Source organism: Pseudorasbora parva, chromosome 24, assembly GCF_024679245.1.
Source record: "Pseudorasbora parva isolate DD20220531a chromosome 24, ASM2467924v1, whole genome shotgun sequence".
NCBI lineage: Eukaryota > Metazoa > Chordata > Actinopteri > Cypriniformes > Gobionidae > Pseudorasbora > Pseudorasbora parva.
Window position 1 is genome coordinate 18,364,792 of NC_090195.1, and position 16,129 is coordinate 18,380,920.

At 35.5% G+C, this 16,129-nt stretch overlaps 2 protein-coding genes across 2 annotated transcripts in view; both read right to left on the bottom strand.

Moving 5' to 3' along the window:
• Positions 1 to 1,293: 1,293 nt before the first annotated feature.
• timm21 (translocase of inner mitochondrial membrane 21) lies at positions 1,294 to 5,119 on the bottom strand. Its single transcript, XM_067434542.1, has 6 exons — positions 4,714 to 5,119; positions 4,354 to 4,416; positions 2,133 to 2,230; positions 1,966 to 2,039; positions 1,785 to 1,890; positions 1,294 to 1,689 (listed from the first exon to the last, which is right to left on the bottom strand). Exons 1-6 carry the CDS (start codon positions 4,979 to 4,981, stop codon positions 1,585 to 1,587), a joined length of 714 nt encoding a protein of 237 aa, XP_067290643.1. The 5' UTR covers positions 4,982 to 5,119; the 3' UTR covers positions 1,294 to 1,584.
• Positions 5,120 to 13,535: 8,416 nt separating this feature from the next.
• Positions 13,536 to 16,129, bottom strand: part of neto1l (neuropilin (NRP) and tolloid (TLL)-like 1, like) — a 142,926-nt gene continuing 140,332 nt past the window's right edge. The window contains exon 11 of the mRNA XM_067434919.1: positions 13,536 to 13,847. The gene's annotated coding sequence lies outside the window, so the exon portion shown is untranslated. The remainder of the gene's footprint in view (positions 13,848 to 16,129) is intronic.

Genomic DNA, 16,129 nt, shown 5'->3' on the forward strand with positions numbered 1-16,129 from the left:
TGAATGACGTATATGAATGGGTCCATCAGAGACCAGAGAGTGACCTAGCTATGCAAAAGAAAAACTGGGCATATACTGCACATAAAAAATTGGGCATTAAAAACACATTTAAGTAGCATACTACACCTGCAGTAAAATTAAGGGTTAATTTGATACCATCATGCCAAGATTTTATACATTACGATACTGAACTCACGATACGATATTACTGCGATACTCAGACATAATGGTTGACAGAAAATATACTGTTGATTAAAATGCTAATTTTAATATTACATAAGGGGTGGAAATTAATAGAATTTGAACTTGATTAACCCAATGCACAGGACAATGGTGACACCAGAATAAAAAAAATCATGATTCTGATGCTGAAAATACAGAATTATTTTAAACACTAGCCATATTTAAAATAATGTAACACATTTTGCATTATTAGCACTCACAAATATTCCCTCAGTGCATTATTATATACATTATTCAACATTAAAACTCTGTAAAAAATTATTTTCTTTCTTTCTCACACAGTAATTTATTTGTTGGGTGAACTATACACAATATATATTGTCACTATCCACAATACATATTGTTGCATTTTTCTTTTATTGTGATTTGCCTAATGTTACACCCCTATATATATATATATATATATATATATATATATATATATATATATATATATATATATATATATATATATATATATATATATATATATATAATATCCATCCTTCAGATGAGTGTTAAACTGAGGTCCCAACTCTCTTTGGTCATTAAAAATCCCAGGATGACCTTTGATAAAGAATAGGGATGTAATTGGCCTCTATCCATCATGGCCTAATCATTCTCATATACTGATTGGCTTCATTGCTCGGTCTCCTCTCCACCAATCAGCTGGTGTGTGGAGAGCGTTCTGGCACAATATGGCTGCCGTCGCATTTTTCACGTGGATGCTGCACACTTGTGGTGGTTGAGGATATTCCCCCCTTCTATATGTTAAACGCTTTTAGTGCCTAGAAAAGCACTATATAAATGTAACAAATTATTCTTATTCTTATTATAGAACGTATGTGTACAAATGTGTCAGCTAAATGTTTGTTGATATTCCTCTGTTATATAAAACAGTGACAATAGAAAACCTTAATAAATTTCAGAAAATTCTAAATCAAGAAAAAGGATAGATTCATTTATATTTTAAATGCTTTCAACAATTCAGGAAAAGGACGAACAGACCATTTACAATAAAGGTATCAAATTGCTTTATTTACCTCTATTAAAGTCACATGAATTAAAAAAAAACACTCTTCTAAATTAATTTTATTTATTTCAAACCACATATTATATAAAACAATTTGTGCAAATCCTTGTACAAAATACAAGATGTTTTTAGTACAACGACTCCCATGTCCAAATATCTAAAGATGATCACCCACTTCCATTAGTGTAAAAAAACTTGTGATGATCAACGCAACAAAACTCAAGCATGCCAAATCCAAGCATGATTAATCCGAGTAGCGACATAAATGCAGGTTCAGAGTTTTTTAATGAATGTCTGCCATTGAAATTCCTAATATGTGTTCAACACTGTTAAAACTCATTTGATCTGTTGTCTTCAATGACGACTGTCCTCTTGGGATACGTGTCAATGTCCACAAAGATATACCGGAATTCATACTTTCCAGTCTCAGGATTCTGTCAAAGCAGGTTGAAAGCAGGTTGTTATACATTTATCAACACCATTTTTGCACAAAACTAACAATTCTTTTTTCCACTGAGATGCATTGTACCTCCTTAGATTCTGAATGAACAGTCCCCCGTAATCCTGGTTCAGATCCTTCAATGTAAAATTTCAGCCGCATGTACTTGCTTCCATTCTTCATGTACTCTACATGGCTAAATATTTTTTTTTGAAAAGCATAAGTGAGATGTAAAAAAGGGTTTATTTATTTATTGATATTAAACTTTCACCTGACTTGTTGCCTTCTGCCACGCCGACTGGTCTCCCCAAAGCCTTTGATGGGCTCTCCAAAAGCTCCGATTACCTTTTCATAAAGCAAATACCTGATTTATTCATGCATTTAACATATTTGGTGTGTTTATCTTTGTAGTGCATAAATAAATCACCATTTTCTGACCTCTGGGTGAGATCTGCACTTCTCAAAAGCTTTTCCATAAATTTTGCTTGGACTTGAAGAGGAAAACAGCTCTTGAAAAACGACATACAGCAGTCCACCTAATAAGAATGACAATCATGTCATGTATTATACCGTTGAACATGTACACATGTATGGAAATGTCAGAGCAGGGGATCTTTAATTGATATTTGATTATAATGGTATCAGGCTAGATGTTTGAATCAGAGCCAGATCGTGGTCACATGAGGCCCCGGGCAAACATCTTTAGAGCAGTGTAAAACTATATAAAAATAGTTTTTGGTAATTGAAATAAGGCTAAAATAAAATTAATATTAGACACACACACTCCTAGGAAAAAAAGGGCCAAACCCAAAATGGTAAACACTAAGCTTTTAATTGTCTAAACCACAAGTTATTGGTCAGGAAAAGAGCAAAATTTAAGGAAATGCACAACTTTAAAAAGCCTTTGGTGTTTCAAAAAAACCTAGCCTAGAAATCTAGCGCACCCTAGCGGCAGCAAATCTAATCTGCCCGCGAGTGTCGTCTAGCAACTCTCAATACCCATCTGAGCTGTAAACGCCAAACTCTTGACGGTCAAATCACATCGTGTATAGAGTTGGTGGGCGGGGCTTAACTTAATGACACCAGAGTTGCGTTTGTGTGCTTCAAGTAAACACAGAAGCTGGCGAATGGCGGTCATTCGAATCAGCTTTGACCGCGACTCTGAAAGACGTGGAGTTAAGCTTTTATCTGAGAAAAGAACAAAGAATCGGCACTGAAGTCATTCTTAAAAAGGGAAGATGTGTTCGGAGTTTTGCCGATTGGATACGGCGAATGTTTAATCTGTCAACAAGCTCTGCTTCACCTTCGTTGCTTCGTTGCTCTGGTTAGTTGTAGCACTGGTAGCTCTATCCTATCGCGTGCAGAGGGAGTTTGAAAGACAACCGTTCATCCCGCCTCTCGGATTGAGCCCTGTCAATGGTGAGTTTCCAGACCAAACATCTTGATGTGGGTCTGGCTTCTCAGGCTACAGAAAACCATCAAAGACAGAACAAAGTTTTTGGCAGAATATGGGAAGATGTGTGTGGAGAGATGAATCACAATAAAACATGAGTTGCATGGCGATTCTCCAGAGTGGTGCCTTCGAAAATCTGATGAGAAATATAATAAATGCAGCTCTGCTGTAGTGAAGTATGGAGAAAGAGGAGTCATTGTGTGGAGAGCCTTTTTAGCTGTTCATATTGGTGAGCTACTTCACTGTGAGCAGTCATTTAATGCTTTGGAGAACAGGAGAATATTGCAGAATAGCTTGCTTCCTACAAACGTGACCCTATACCACAAAACCAGTCATAAGTGGCACAGGTATACTTGTGGCTATAGCCAACAACACATTGTATTAGTCAGAACTATTGATTTTGCTTTTATACCAAAAATCATTAGGATATTAAAATCATGTTACATGAAGATATTTTGTAAATTTCCTACCATATATATAAAAAGTATTATTATGATTAGTAATATGCATTGCTAAGGACTTCATTTGGAAAACTTTAAAGGCAATTTTCTCAATATTTAGATTTTTTTGCGCCTTCAGATTCCAGATTTTCAAATAGTTGTATCTCAGCCAAATATTGTCTTATACATCAGCTTTCAGATGATGAATAAATCTTAATTTCAAACAATTTACCCGTATGACTTGTTTTGTCTTCCAGGGTCACAAATGAAAATTTAAAGAGGAATGTTATTTTTCATCAAGAAGTAGCTTGAGAACAAGTCCATTAGGCTCATGCCTTAGTCAGAGACCAGATTTGAACCCTAGTAAATATTCTGTTGCACAATAAACTCAAACTCACTGGGAAACATTTTTTCAAATACTATTTGAAGCAATTAACATTGAGTGGACTCTTCTTCCTTTAAAAAGTTGTCTGCAAGTTTACCAACACAGCCTAAACTTTTAAAGAAAACAAAAGGGAAAGCCATGGCAAGTTACTTAACATTCTTGCTAATTTCCTTACCATTAAATGACTACTAAATATTTTGCCATTTTTAGCTTGACCTAGAAGTAATAACCATTCTTTTGGCCTAGGAGTGTAGGCTACATAGAATTTCGGCAATTTTGGTGCAGAGCTCCGATGGTCTTCCCGGGCCCCTGCTGGTCTGAGGGCCTGAGGCATGACGGACCACAATCCAGCCTTGATTTATATCAAATCAAACATATCACCTGTTACACCGAGTCCAATGAGCACCACAATCAAATAAGTGAAATCTTTGCCAGCTTGTTTGACTGTTGAGAAAAGACAAATAGAATAAGACAGGTGCTTACTCACTCACTAGCTATAATGAATCCTAACACTAAATTCCAAATACAAATCATCAATGTTATATAATTCCTGTCAAAATATAACATTTACTGTAATTAGATTTATAGCTGGGATTTCTTTAAAAACTAGCTTTGAGAATCTTTGCTTTATTATAGGCTACTTTTTCTAGTCACAGTGGTTGGCAATAGCAACTCTAACCACTACTAAGGTATTGTGACGGAAACGATGGTTACTGTGGTACTTTTCTGTAATGCACGTACCTTTCTGTGCTGCAGACGGGCTTGGAGGTGTGTATGCACTTCTGGAAACTGACACATGGTCAGTGTCCTTCTGTCTATCGCTCTTACTACAGAAACGAACTCCAGTATAAACCGAGCGAGTGTGATAAAGTGTCCAGATTGACCCAGCACATAGATTCGTTTGTGTCTGCAAAGCTGGTATCTGTTGTGGCAGTCTGACACACACACGCTTTAATATGTGCTGCACACGGTTCATCGTCCTTCCGTTTCTAAAGAAATAATACATCATGATTCGATTATAAATGGCCTGTGTATGTTGTTATTCTAAACGATATACCGTGAATCACTTTAACATGTTTTAATGCTGGCTTTCACGTGTCTCTTTTACGTTTACTTGAGTTGGATGGCATAGTCCTTGGCTTCACGGTTTCTGTTTTATTTTTCAAAATAAAAGTACCAATTCACGTGAAGAGGCGTCTCTTCATTTCAGTCTCATGATTTTTTTACGGTCTATGATTTCATCACATACTGTAGGGGTCGTAAATACAGTAGTCTAGAGATGACAACACGTGACATTATATTCGGAGCTGTCCACTTCAGTATCATGCTAGTAGGCGGCTAAATATTTAACTGCAACACTACCCCCAAGACCATTTCCTTCATGTCATTATTAATATTTATAAATTATATATTATAATTATATTTTATGTTGTGCTATGTATTTTTTATTTAAAAATAAAATAAAATGACAACTATAGGCAAAAAGGGATTTGTTTTCATTCACCAATCTTTTTTATTTTATTTAACAAACTTTGTTTAAAGATGATTCTCAACTGTATGTTATAAAAGATATAATGGAATGCATTGATATACCATTTTTATGCAGTAAAATGGCCATACATGGGTTTTCCCATTCAATGCAATGCATCTATATCCAATTTGCAAAATTATTAATAGTGTACAACATTTTCATAATAATATCTAATATTTTATATGTCTCCCACATGTCTCCCAAAAATGCCTGATAAAGATGTGGGACATGTATGAAATCAATGACCTGTTTTGTAACAGAAAGTTCTATTTTGATTAGAAACCCCATAACATTTTCATGAGATGTTGATTTATAACAAACAATTTGAAAATTAGTCAGATTTAAAATATAATTTCAAAATATTACCATATTTCCATAAGAGTGCAAAATGTTATCATTCAGTCGTTTTTGAAGACCAAGGAGTTGTTGTTGTTCTGGTGAAACCTCAAAACAAATGGTATCTCTGGGAAGCCCTGAATGTGCTCTTTACATGACATCCAGACTTAAAATGGTGACATGGTGTCAGAGAAATTCACTAAAATATAATGTCCACATACAAGGACATTATACAATATTTCAAAATGCTGCATTTTAAAATTCTAGAAACCACACCTGAAATTACATTATTGTAACCAAAATAAAACCCAGGGCTTCTTGCCATAAATAAAACACATCAGCCCAACACACAACACATTTCTGGAATAGGCCTACTGATGTTTCCTATCCATTTGAACAGAAAACAAGTTTATATCGTAATGAAGGGATGTGTGACATAGCCTTTTATGTAAATTGAGCCAAAACCCCTTTTTGGGAACACATGGGTGATTGGGACACAATCTTTGGGTGATTGGGATGGCACATCTTATAGTGTAAGCATATTTATTACACAATACTTTGATCTAATTTCATATGCAAGATTTTCCTTTTCTGTTCATTATTAAGAATCCATGTTTATTTCTGTTCAACTTTATTTCTCAATGTTTATAAATACCCAATTCATACAGTAGCATACGACACATAATTGAGGTAAAAGAAGGCTTGAAGTCCAAAAGTAATTGAAAACAGGTAAAAAACAAAACAAAAACAAAACAAAAACGAACAAACAAACAAACAAACAAACAAACAAACAAACAAACAAACAAACAAACATAAAAAACGTTCAGGTCCAAACATCATATTCATGTTTCCATTAAAGGTTTGTGTAAAATAGTTATTAAGACAATTGTATGACCTTATTATGACACCTAGCAAAAGCTTATATGGCTGCATCTGAAATCACATACTTCCATAGTATAGGCGAAAAACAGTATGTGACAAAAGAAGTATGTCTGAATTCACAGTACTCACAAAAGAATTTGTAAAAAAGTACAGCTTATAACCTACTTCTTCCGGTGAGATATGAAGTGTGCATACACTGTAAAAAATGTTTTTTGTTTTTTGTTGGTTTAACCTGGTTGCCTTAAAATTGTGAGTTTATTGAAAGTAAAAATTTGAGTTGATATAATGAAGGAAATTTGTTTAATAAATAGAAACTCAAAATATTTTTGTATCTGAACCACATAAAAAATTTGATAAATCATGAAAATAGCACTATTTGACATGTTTCACAGCATCATCAGAAATAAATAACACACAATTACCCAATATGCTTAAAAAAATCAAAGGTTGTCGAATCTCAAAAAATGTTCATTGTATTAACTCAAAATTTCAATTTCAATGAACTCAAAATTTTAAGGCCACCAGGTAACTTTTTTTCTAAATAATTTTTTACAGTGTATGGATTCTTTACTATCCCATGAGGCCACTGCAAGGATTTTTTAATTGACAGTGAAGTGACATGACACTGCACTGTAAAAAAATATAGATAAAAAAAGTTTGCCAAGTTCATTGAAATTAAACTTTTGAGTTAATAAAATTTACATTTTTAAGAATTGACAACCTTTATTCAAATATTATTCAAATATTGTATTTTTTAAAAGAAGCATATTGGGTAATTGTGTGTTTTATTTGTGATGCCGCAGTGAAACATGCCAAATTGTGCTATTTTAATGATTTATAAAATTTGGTTCAGATACAATTATATTTTGAGTTTCTATTTATTAAACCAATTTGCTTCATTGTATCAACTCAAATTTTTAATTTCAATAAACTCAAAATTTTAAGGCAACCAGGTTATTAACTTTTTTTAAGTTAAACCAACAATATTTTTTACAGTGTGGTAGGTCAAATAACGACAATATGGCGAATGTACGTCCGTTGTTATGCCAAATTTCGATTCCTGCCAAATTATTAGTTGAAGTCACTACCTGATTGCTAATTGAGTAGTTACATTCATACACATTCATATATAGAACATACTCTTTTAGTGACTGTGAAGTAATTACTTATTTAAAATAAGTACATAAGAGAGTATGAGATTTCGGACACCGCCACAGTCATTTTTCTCACTTAAAGTCCCAATGAACCGGAAGTAGCACATACGTTTTCTTCAGTGCTGTGACATATTTTCAAGTGAACCGGAACATTGAATAGATGGCCGGGTTTTACCACAGCGCTCCTCCTCTCCATCCTCTCCCCCGCTCAACGTTTGGAGGGGAGTGGTGAAGCACTTTCAAACCAAGAGCTGTCATCTGAGAAGGAACGGCGTTTCCAGTCCGGAAGTTACTTTTCAGATTTTGATTAAAGATTGTTACCGTGACAAACTATTTTTTTTTCCTGTGTATTAACTTGCATGGATTAATTGTTCACTCTAAGACCTTTAATATGTGCTAAAGAAGTAAATATGGTCAATTTTGATTTCATGAGGACTTTAATGCATTAACTACCTGTTTGATGTATGCTCCGCCCACCTACATGATTCTTTGCTTGACTGTTTGTCCGACATAAAGGTTTGGATGGATTCAAACTTCCTCAACCTCAATGCGGGTAAGACAGAAATAATTATTTTTGGCAAAACTTCCCCGGCCTTCTCAACTGATGCCCTGGGCCCTCTAGCCTCTAACGTCAGGCCCTCTGTCAGAAATCTGGGGGTGATCTTTGACAGTGCGTTTAAGTTTGAGCAGCAGGTCAGTGCAGTAGTCAGGAAAAGCTTTTATCACTTAAGAACTATAGCTAAGACTAAAGCCTATCTGCCCCAGAGTGATCTAGAGAGTTATCCATGCATTCATTACATGTCAACTGGACTATTGCAACTCTCTATACTCTGGCATTGACCTTTCCCAGCTCCGCCGCCTGTTCAGAACTCAGCCGCTCGACTCCTCACTTGTACAAAAAAGCTTGCACATATCACCCCGGTCCTCGCATCGCTTCACTAGCTACCCATCCGCTTCCGCATTGATTTTAAACTGCTACTGACAGTCTATAAATCCCTACATGGATTGGCGCCCACATATCTTTCTGAGCTTCTCCACCACCCCATCCCATCCAGAGCACTACGGTCAGCTGACCTACTGCTGTTGGAAGTGCCCAGAACCAGAATAAAAACCAAGGGGGACAGAGCCTTTGCAGTAGCAGCCCCCAGACTCTGGAACTGCCTCCCCCTCAACATCCGTGCAGCACAGTCTATAAACATTTTTAAGTCTCTTTTGAAAACTCACCTCTTTTCTCTAGCATTTGATTAGTGTCTCTTTTTAAGGGCCAGTATAGTGACCCTTGTCTACTTTTCTAATGTTCTTTTACATTATTTTAACTCCTGCACTTATTGCATTGTCGCGCTTTTCATTTTTCGTTTTATATATTATAACTATTATTTTTCTTCTTTGCCTTGCTTTGCTTATTGCACTTAGCACTTTATTGTGAAGCACTTTGGTGTGGCTCAGCCATCTGTAAATGTGCTATAGAAATAAATTTGACTTTGACTTTGACATGATGTCACACCAATGAGGGCATCCAATTTTGATTATGTTGTCTCAATGCTAAGACTCAGCATAAAAGTTTTTACTTTCACTCATTAGGCGAGAATATTAACCCAACCTTGTTTCACAATCACCCTTAATTCACCATTTGGTCAAAATTTCATATCTTTTTAAATAGAAAAACAAGACAAGACTAGAGAAGTTTTATAACATAATCTGAACATTTGAAAGTTTATAAAGTATATTGGAAATACTGAAATACAACTATAACAACATTATAAGGTTTGTGGAACATTATTTGTCTCAATTACTTTTTTTTGGGGGGGGGGGGGGGTGGATTAAAGTGAATAAATCGTTTATTCATGTTATATCAAATAGTATTATTTGTTGTAATCAGTGTATATATCACAACTATCTTAACACATGCCTCAAACCTCCTTTCTAAAAACCTCTTTATAGTGTTACTAAGATATAAAATCAACTAAATAGATGATTCAGCCACACATAATAAATTCAGCCATTCATAATAAAGTTTGTCCAAAAGAATGTGTTTGTTTCACTTTATTCAAAACAATCTGTCCAGCATCAGGCGAATATATTAACTAAATATGTTGTGTCAAATTAATAGATTTATTAAGGGGAAATATTCTGGCATTTCTTATCAGTAAGCAACTTGATACCAATTCTTTGAAAATCTTACTCGGCACACTTACATTTTACTGTATGCATAGACATGACCATAAATTGATGTTGAACAAGAGAACAAGTCTTGTGTTTAAACTTCTGAGATGCTAGTCAGATACATCTAACTAGGCAATAGTCACAGTAAAATCACCCCTGACCAGGAGGATTACAAACTACCTGTTTATCAGTTGGTTCAAGTATCGTACCGTATGGTTTGACAATATTTTAAAGGTCTTCATCTATGCTTTCTGCAAAGTAAAAAGGTTATGCACCTACTCAGGACATTACAGTTTGTATTGAAAAATAATCTGAGCATTACAATCATCAAATCAGAGGAAACAAAAACATGTCTGATTCATATTCCACTGAATGAAAAATGTACATCAGTTTTGTATATTCAGTTTCAGTCCAGTGTCTGAAAAATTATTTTAGTCCCCAAGAGTTTCACTGTATCAGCTACTTTTAGAACACAAGTTGCTGTCAAGATTATCCCCATCAAATTCTAAAAACGTGTCACCCCTTCGAGTTCTTTGAGGCTGCTTCCACAAGATGTCAGTAAAGAGAGGTCTAGGATATGATGTAATAGCCTGTAAAGAAATTAACATTCTATTAAACTTCAGATCATTCACATCCCATATTCATGTTTAAAAGAATCTGTACACTACCGTTGATTGGGGTTGGTATCATTTTTCAGTATTTTTGGAAAAGTATCTCATTCTGACCAAGGCTGTATTCATTTGATCAAAAATACAGTAAAACAGTAATTGCAATTTAAAATAATTCTTTTAAATATGATTTAAAATGCAATTTATTCCTGTGATGGAAATTTTCAGCATCATTACGCCAGTCTTTGTTGATTTGATGCTCAAGAAAAAGGTCTTATTATCTTCAATGTTAAAAACAGTTTCTTACTGTATTTAAAGGTGCACTGTGTAAATTTGAGCGGCATCTAGTGGTAGGGTTGCGAATTGCAAACGCTCATTGCTCACCCCTCCCTTTTAAAGGGTTAGTTCACACCAAAAATTCTGTCATCATTTACTCTCCCTCAAGTTGAATGAATGAATGAATGAATGAATGAATGAGGTATTTATATAGGGCTTTCGTATGTACTGTACACCCAAAGCGCTTCGCACTCATGACAGGGCTCTCTCCTCGTCCACCAGCAGTGTGCAGCATCCACTTGGAGGATGCGATGGCAGCCACAGTACAACGGCGCCAGTGCGCTCACCACCCACCAGCGATAGGTGGAGAGGAGAGAGGGTGATAGAGCCAATTCAGTGGATGGGGATTATTAGGAGGCCATGATTGGTAAGGGCCATTTGAGGGAATTTGGCCAGGACACCGGGGTTACACCCCTACTCTTTACGAGAAGTGCCATGGGATTTTTAATGATTATAGAGAGTCCCTCGGTTTAACGTCTCATCCGAAGGACGGTGCTCTTTGACAGTTTAGTGTCCCCATCACTATACTGGGGTGTTATGACCCACACAGACCAGAGGGTGAGCACCCCCTGCTGGCCTTACTAACACCTCTACCAGCAGCTACCTGGTTTTCCCAGTTGGTCTCCCATCCAGGTACTGACCAGGCTCAGCCCTGCTTAGCTTCAGTGGGAAACTACAGGGTGTATGGTATATGGCTGCTGGTAAGTTGTTCCAAACCTGTATGAATTTTCTGTATGAATAAGCAGATCTTGGGCACCATTGACTACCATAGTAGGGAAAAAAATACTATGGTAGTCAAAGGGGCTCAAAATCTGCTTATATACAAACATTCTTCCAAATATCCTCCTTTGTGTTCAGCAGGAGAAAGAAATTCATACAGGTTTGGAACAACTTGAGGGAGAGTAAACAATGACAGAATTTTCATTTTTGGTTGTACTAACGCTTTAAAGCACATGGTGAAGCTACGGTGGCTGACACAGGACAAAGATGTTGTCGTGCGGGACAGCAGAGAGTAGCTAGCGTTCTGTAGAGCAGTTTGTCCATTTAGGGCTACTGTAGAAACATGGCGGTACAAAATGGTGACTTCACTGTTAGGGGACCCGTGGTGTATGTAGATAGAAGTGGCTCATTCTAAGGTAATAAACACATAATTCATTATGACAGGTCTTTATACACCCCTGAAAACATAGTTATGTATATTATATTTCATTTCTGTCAATAGATCCTCATAAATACTACACACTGCACCTTTAAAGCACATCATAGTGAGGCTGCAGGCCTATTAATTTGTATACAATGAACATTTTGTATGCCACACATAAAATGCCATTTCAAACAAGTAAACATAAAGCATGAAAGTATATACTGACATCAACATTTATAGAAGTAAAAAGTTGAAACAAACCTTTGTGCCTTCCACTTCAGATGCCATTTTTCTACATAATAAGAAAGTGGAAATTCACCCATAATGTAAATTCATTCATTCCTCAATAGCATTTATTTTCTTTTGTTTATTTAGTTTAAATTCTAAAACAAAAATGTAATGACAATGGCAGACAGACAGAAATGCTCACAATTCATTTTAATTAGTGCGGTGATTAAAAATACTGAAGCGTAATTTTAAGTATATTTCTGAGAAGTACATAAAAGAAAAAGTCTTATTTTTAGCTTTAAAAAAAGTGTACCAATTGCACACTTGAATTAAGTTATTTTGTGTAAGGGTATGGAAAGTCCCCATAAAACATGAAAACCCAACGTGTGTGTGTGTGTGTGTGTGTGCGTGCGTGCGTGCGTGTGTGTGTGTGTGTGTGTGTGAAAGAGAGAAAGAAATGGAAAGAGATGTTGCATTTGGGGTTTTGTAATGTTCTTTTGATATCACATCTGATATTCACTGCAGGTTTATGGATCACACAAAGCAAAAGCATGAAAAATAAACTTAAGATTTATAATTTCTATATAATAATGACATTATAATAAGTTTATTGTTCCTGGACAAAGCTCGTATTGGTGATTCTGCATCTACAAAAGTTTGAACACGGTTAACATACAAAGTTTGAGTGCTACTAAAATGTAGCAAATGTTAACTTACTGTCATCCTGCATTTGTCCTAAACATCAGCAAATAAAGCTGTATATAAAAAAAAATATTTATGTAAAGGAAATATTCCACAGTTTAATTTAATCATAGATGGACTCTTATAAATTTGATGATTTTAGCATGCAGTTAGTAAGTAAACTATGGGGGAGGGGAAGGGCTTAGTGTCATTCTATTTGTTAAATAATTATATATGTATATTTTGTAATTAAACCTATCATCAATAAATTAGTCTTGGGTTTAAACTGTACCTAAATGCACAGTCATTCAATTTAAAATGATAAAGAAAATACGCATGCAAATCTTAACATTAAAGTGTCTATGAAGATTCAGACAAATATGTGGATATAAAGTGTTTGCTGAAAGTCACAAATATCCAATGTCTTAAAAGCATTTCAACAAATATAAAGACGTTTGGTGGCAACACATGACAGTAAAATGCATGCACTACAACAGCCCTGAAAGCACTGATTCACATTTATTCCATGTAAATGAACACACTTTCATGTAATGTTCTGCAATCCTAAATAAGTAACCTTAAAAAACGAATGGTAATGCCTAAATTAGGAGATGCACGTTAAAGCGATTTCATCACAGTCACTTCCTTTGTTACTGAATCCACGTCCTCCTTTACATCTGCAGGTTGTTTTGATAAATTTGTCTTTAAAATGTCCATGTTATTATCATGCTGGTGTATATCTCCAGTCCACATTTTCATATTTCATTGAAGCCCGTTCGTACTGATCCAGGATTGCACTATTTTCAAGAAGTCTACACAATGGAGACAATGCATGATGGAAGATGAGAAAAAACACAGCATTGCACGTTACACAGTGACACACAAATTCCTTTGCAAAGCACAAACATAAAATCACAATTAATATGAAGAAATGCTGTTTTTTGTTGATCACCAAGGCTGCTTATGTCTTCAAGACAAGCTTAAAAGAAAATATCAAAGTATATCACAGTAGGGTAAATTGTACACTGTAAAAATTATTTAAAAAATAAGTAACCTGGTTGCCTTAAAATTTTGAGTTCAATTGAAAGTTAATACAATGAACATTTTTAAGAATTGACAACCTTTATTCAAATATTATTAAAAGATTTTGTAAGCATATTGGGTAATTGTGTGTTTTATTTATTTATTTTGTTATTTTTAAGATTTGTCAAATGTTTTATGTGGTTCAGATACAATAATATGTTGAGTTTTTATTTATTAAACTAATTTCCTTCATTGTATCAACTCATTTTTTTTATTTCAATAAAATTTTAAGGCAACCAGGTTACTTACTTTTTTAAGTTAAACCAACAATATTTTTTTACAGTGTATGTATAGGTAAACTTGAAAGAGTGTATGGAAAGTGTACACAAATTTGTGTTTCTTTCGTTTTAACACTATTGTAAATTAAAGACATTTTTTTAAATTGATATTTCACCAACACACCCTTATATTATTTCAGTCTTCCTTTCTTCTGTGTAATACAAAAAGGGGATTTTTTTTTAAACAATAGAATAAAGGTGACTATATTAACTAAAGTGACAAACGTTTTGGGCCTTTACACATGAACTTTAATGACATCCCATTCTTAATCCGTAGATTTAATAATGGAGTTGGCTTTAACAGCGTCAACTCTGTTTAGGCTTTTCACAAGGTTTAGCAGTGTGTTTATAGGAATTTTTGGCCATTCTTCTAGAAGCCCATTTGTGAGGTCAGAAACTGATGTTGAACGAGAAGGCCTGGCTCGCAGTCTCCGCTCTAATCGGGCTGAGGTCAAGACCCAGTCAAGTTCCACCACACCAAACGTACTCATTCATGTCTTTATGGACACTGCTTTGTGCACTGGTGCGCAGTCATGTTGGAACAGGAAGGGACCATCCCCAAACTTTTCCCACAAAGTTGGGAGCATGAAATTGTCCAAAATATCTTGGCATGCTGAAGAATTAAGAGTTCCTTTCACTGGAACTAAGGGGCCAAGCCCAGCCACTGAAAAACAACCACACACATTATACCCCTTCCACCGAACTTTACACTTGGCACAATGCAGTCAGGCAAGTATCGTTCTCCTGGCAACCGCCAAACCTAGACTCGCCCATTGAATTGCCAGACAGAGAAGCATGATTCGTCACTCCAGAGATCACGTCTCAACTGCTCTAGAGTCCACACTCACACTCACTACACACTGTTCTTGAGCTAATCTCAAGTCCACACAAAGTTTGGAGGTCTGTAGCTATTGATTTGCACAAGGCACTACATTGATATTTAAATAGTATGGGCTCATGTTCAAACAGACGCTGTATTAAGCAGTACATTAAGTATTGAATGAAAATGTCTCTGAAACATCAGTGTATTTGACAAATATTGAATTTATTTCACTTGAGCTGTGATAAAGTATGCAAACACAGCATAAGTGTCACTACGAGAAGCAGAACGTTTCGGATTTCACGTCTCCGTTTTCAGCTCCTCCCTGACTGCAAGTGGCAACTCTTGCCATTTGGTTACATCCAGCCACTCTGGCTCTGCCTGGGTCTACACTTCCAACGGTTCCGGCACAATGGCCACAACCTCCATCTGCTCCACCGTGGGCCATTGTTTGGGGTCACTACCTGGCTCATTTCGCAGTCGTCTGCTCTATGGCTCCTATACCCTCCCCTCCTTACTGGCTCTTCTCTTGTCCTGAGTTGTCCTTTATTTATCGGTAGCCAGGATATTTAAAATAAAAACTCACATTTATGTGTTTAACTTGAAAAAATTAAGGGTGTGTAATAGAGATCGACCGATATGGGTTTTTCTATAGCCGATGCCGATATTTAGAGGTCAGGGTCAGCCAATGGCCGATATGTGCTGCCGATTTTTTGGCCAATATTTTGAAGTTTTCCCCTTCATTTGTATGATAAAATGTCACACTAATAATAAGTAGATGCAAAACATTTCTAAACTTCATTAGTCTGATATCCATTTTTATTCACATTATACAGTTAATGGAAGCACACATACGCACATTCATGAGGTGAATTATTTTTTCTTTTTAAATACATTTTAAATAAATGCAAAG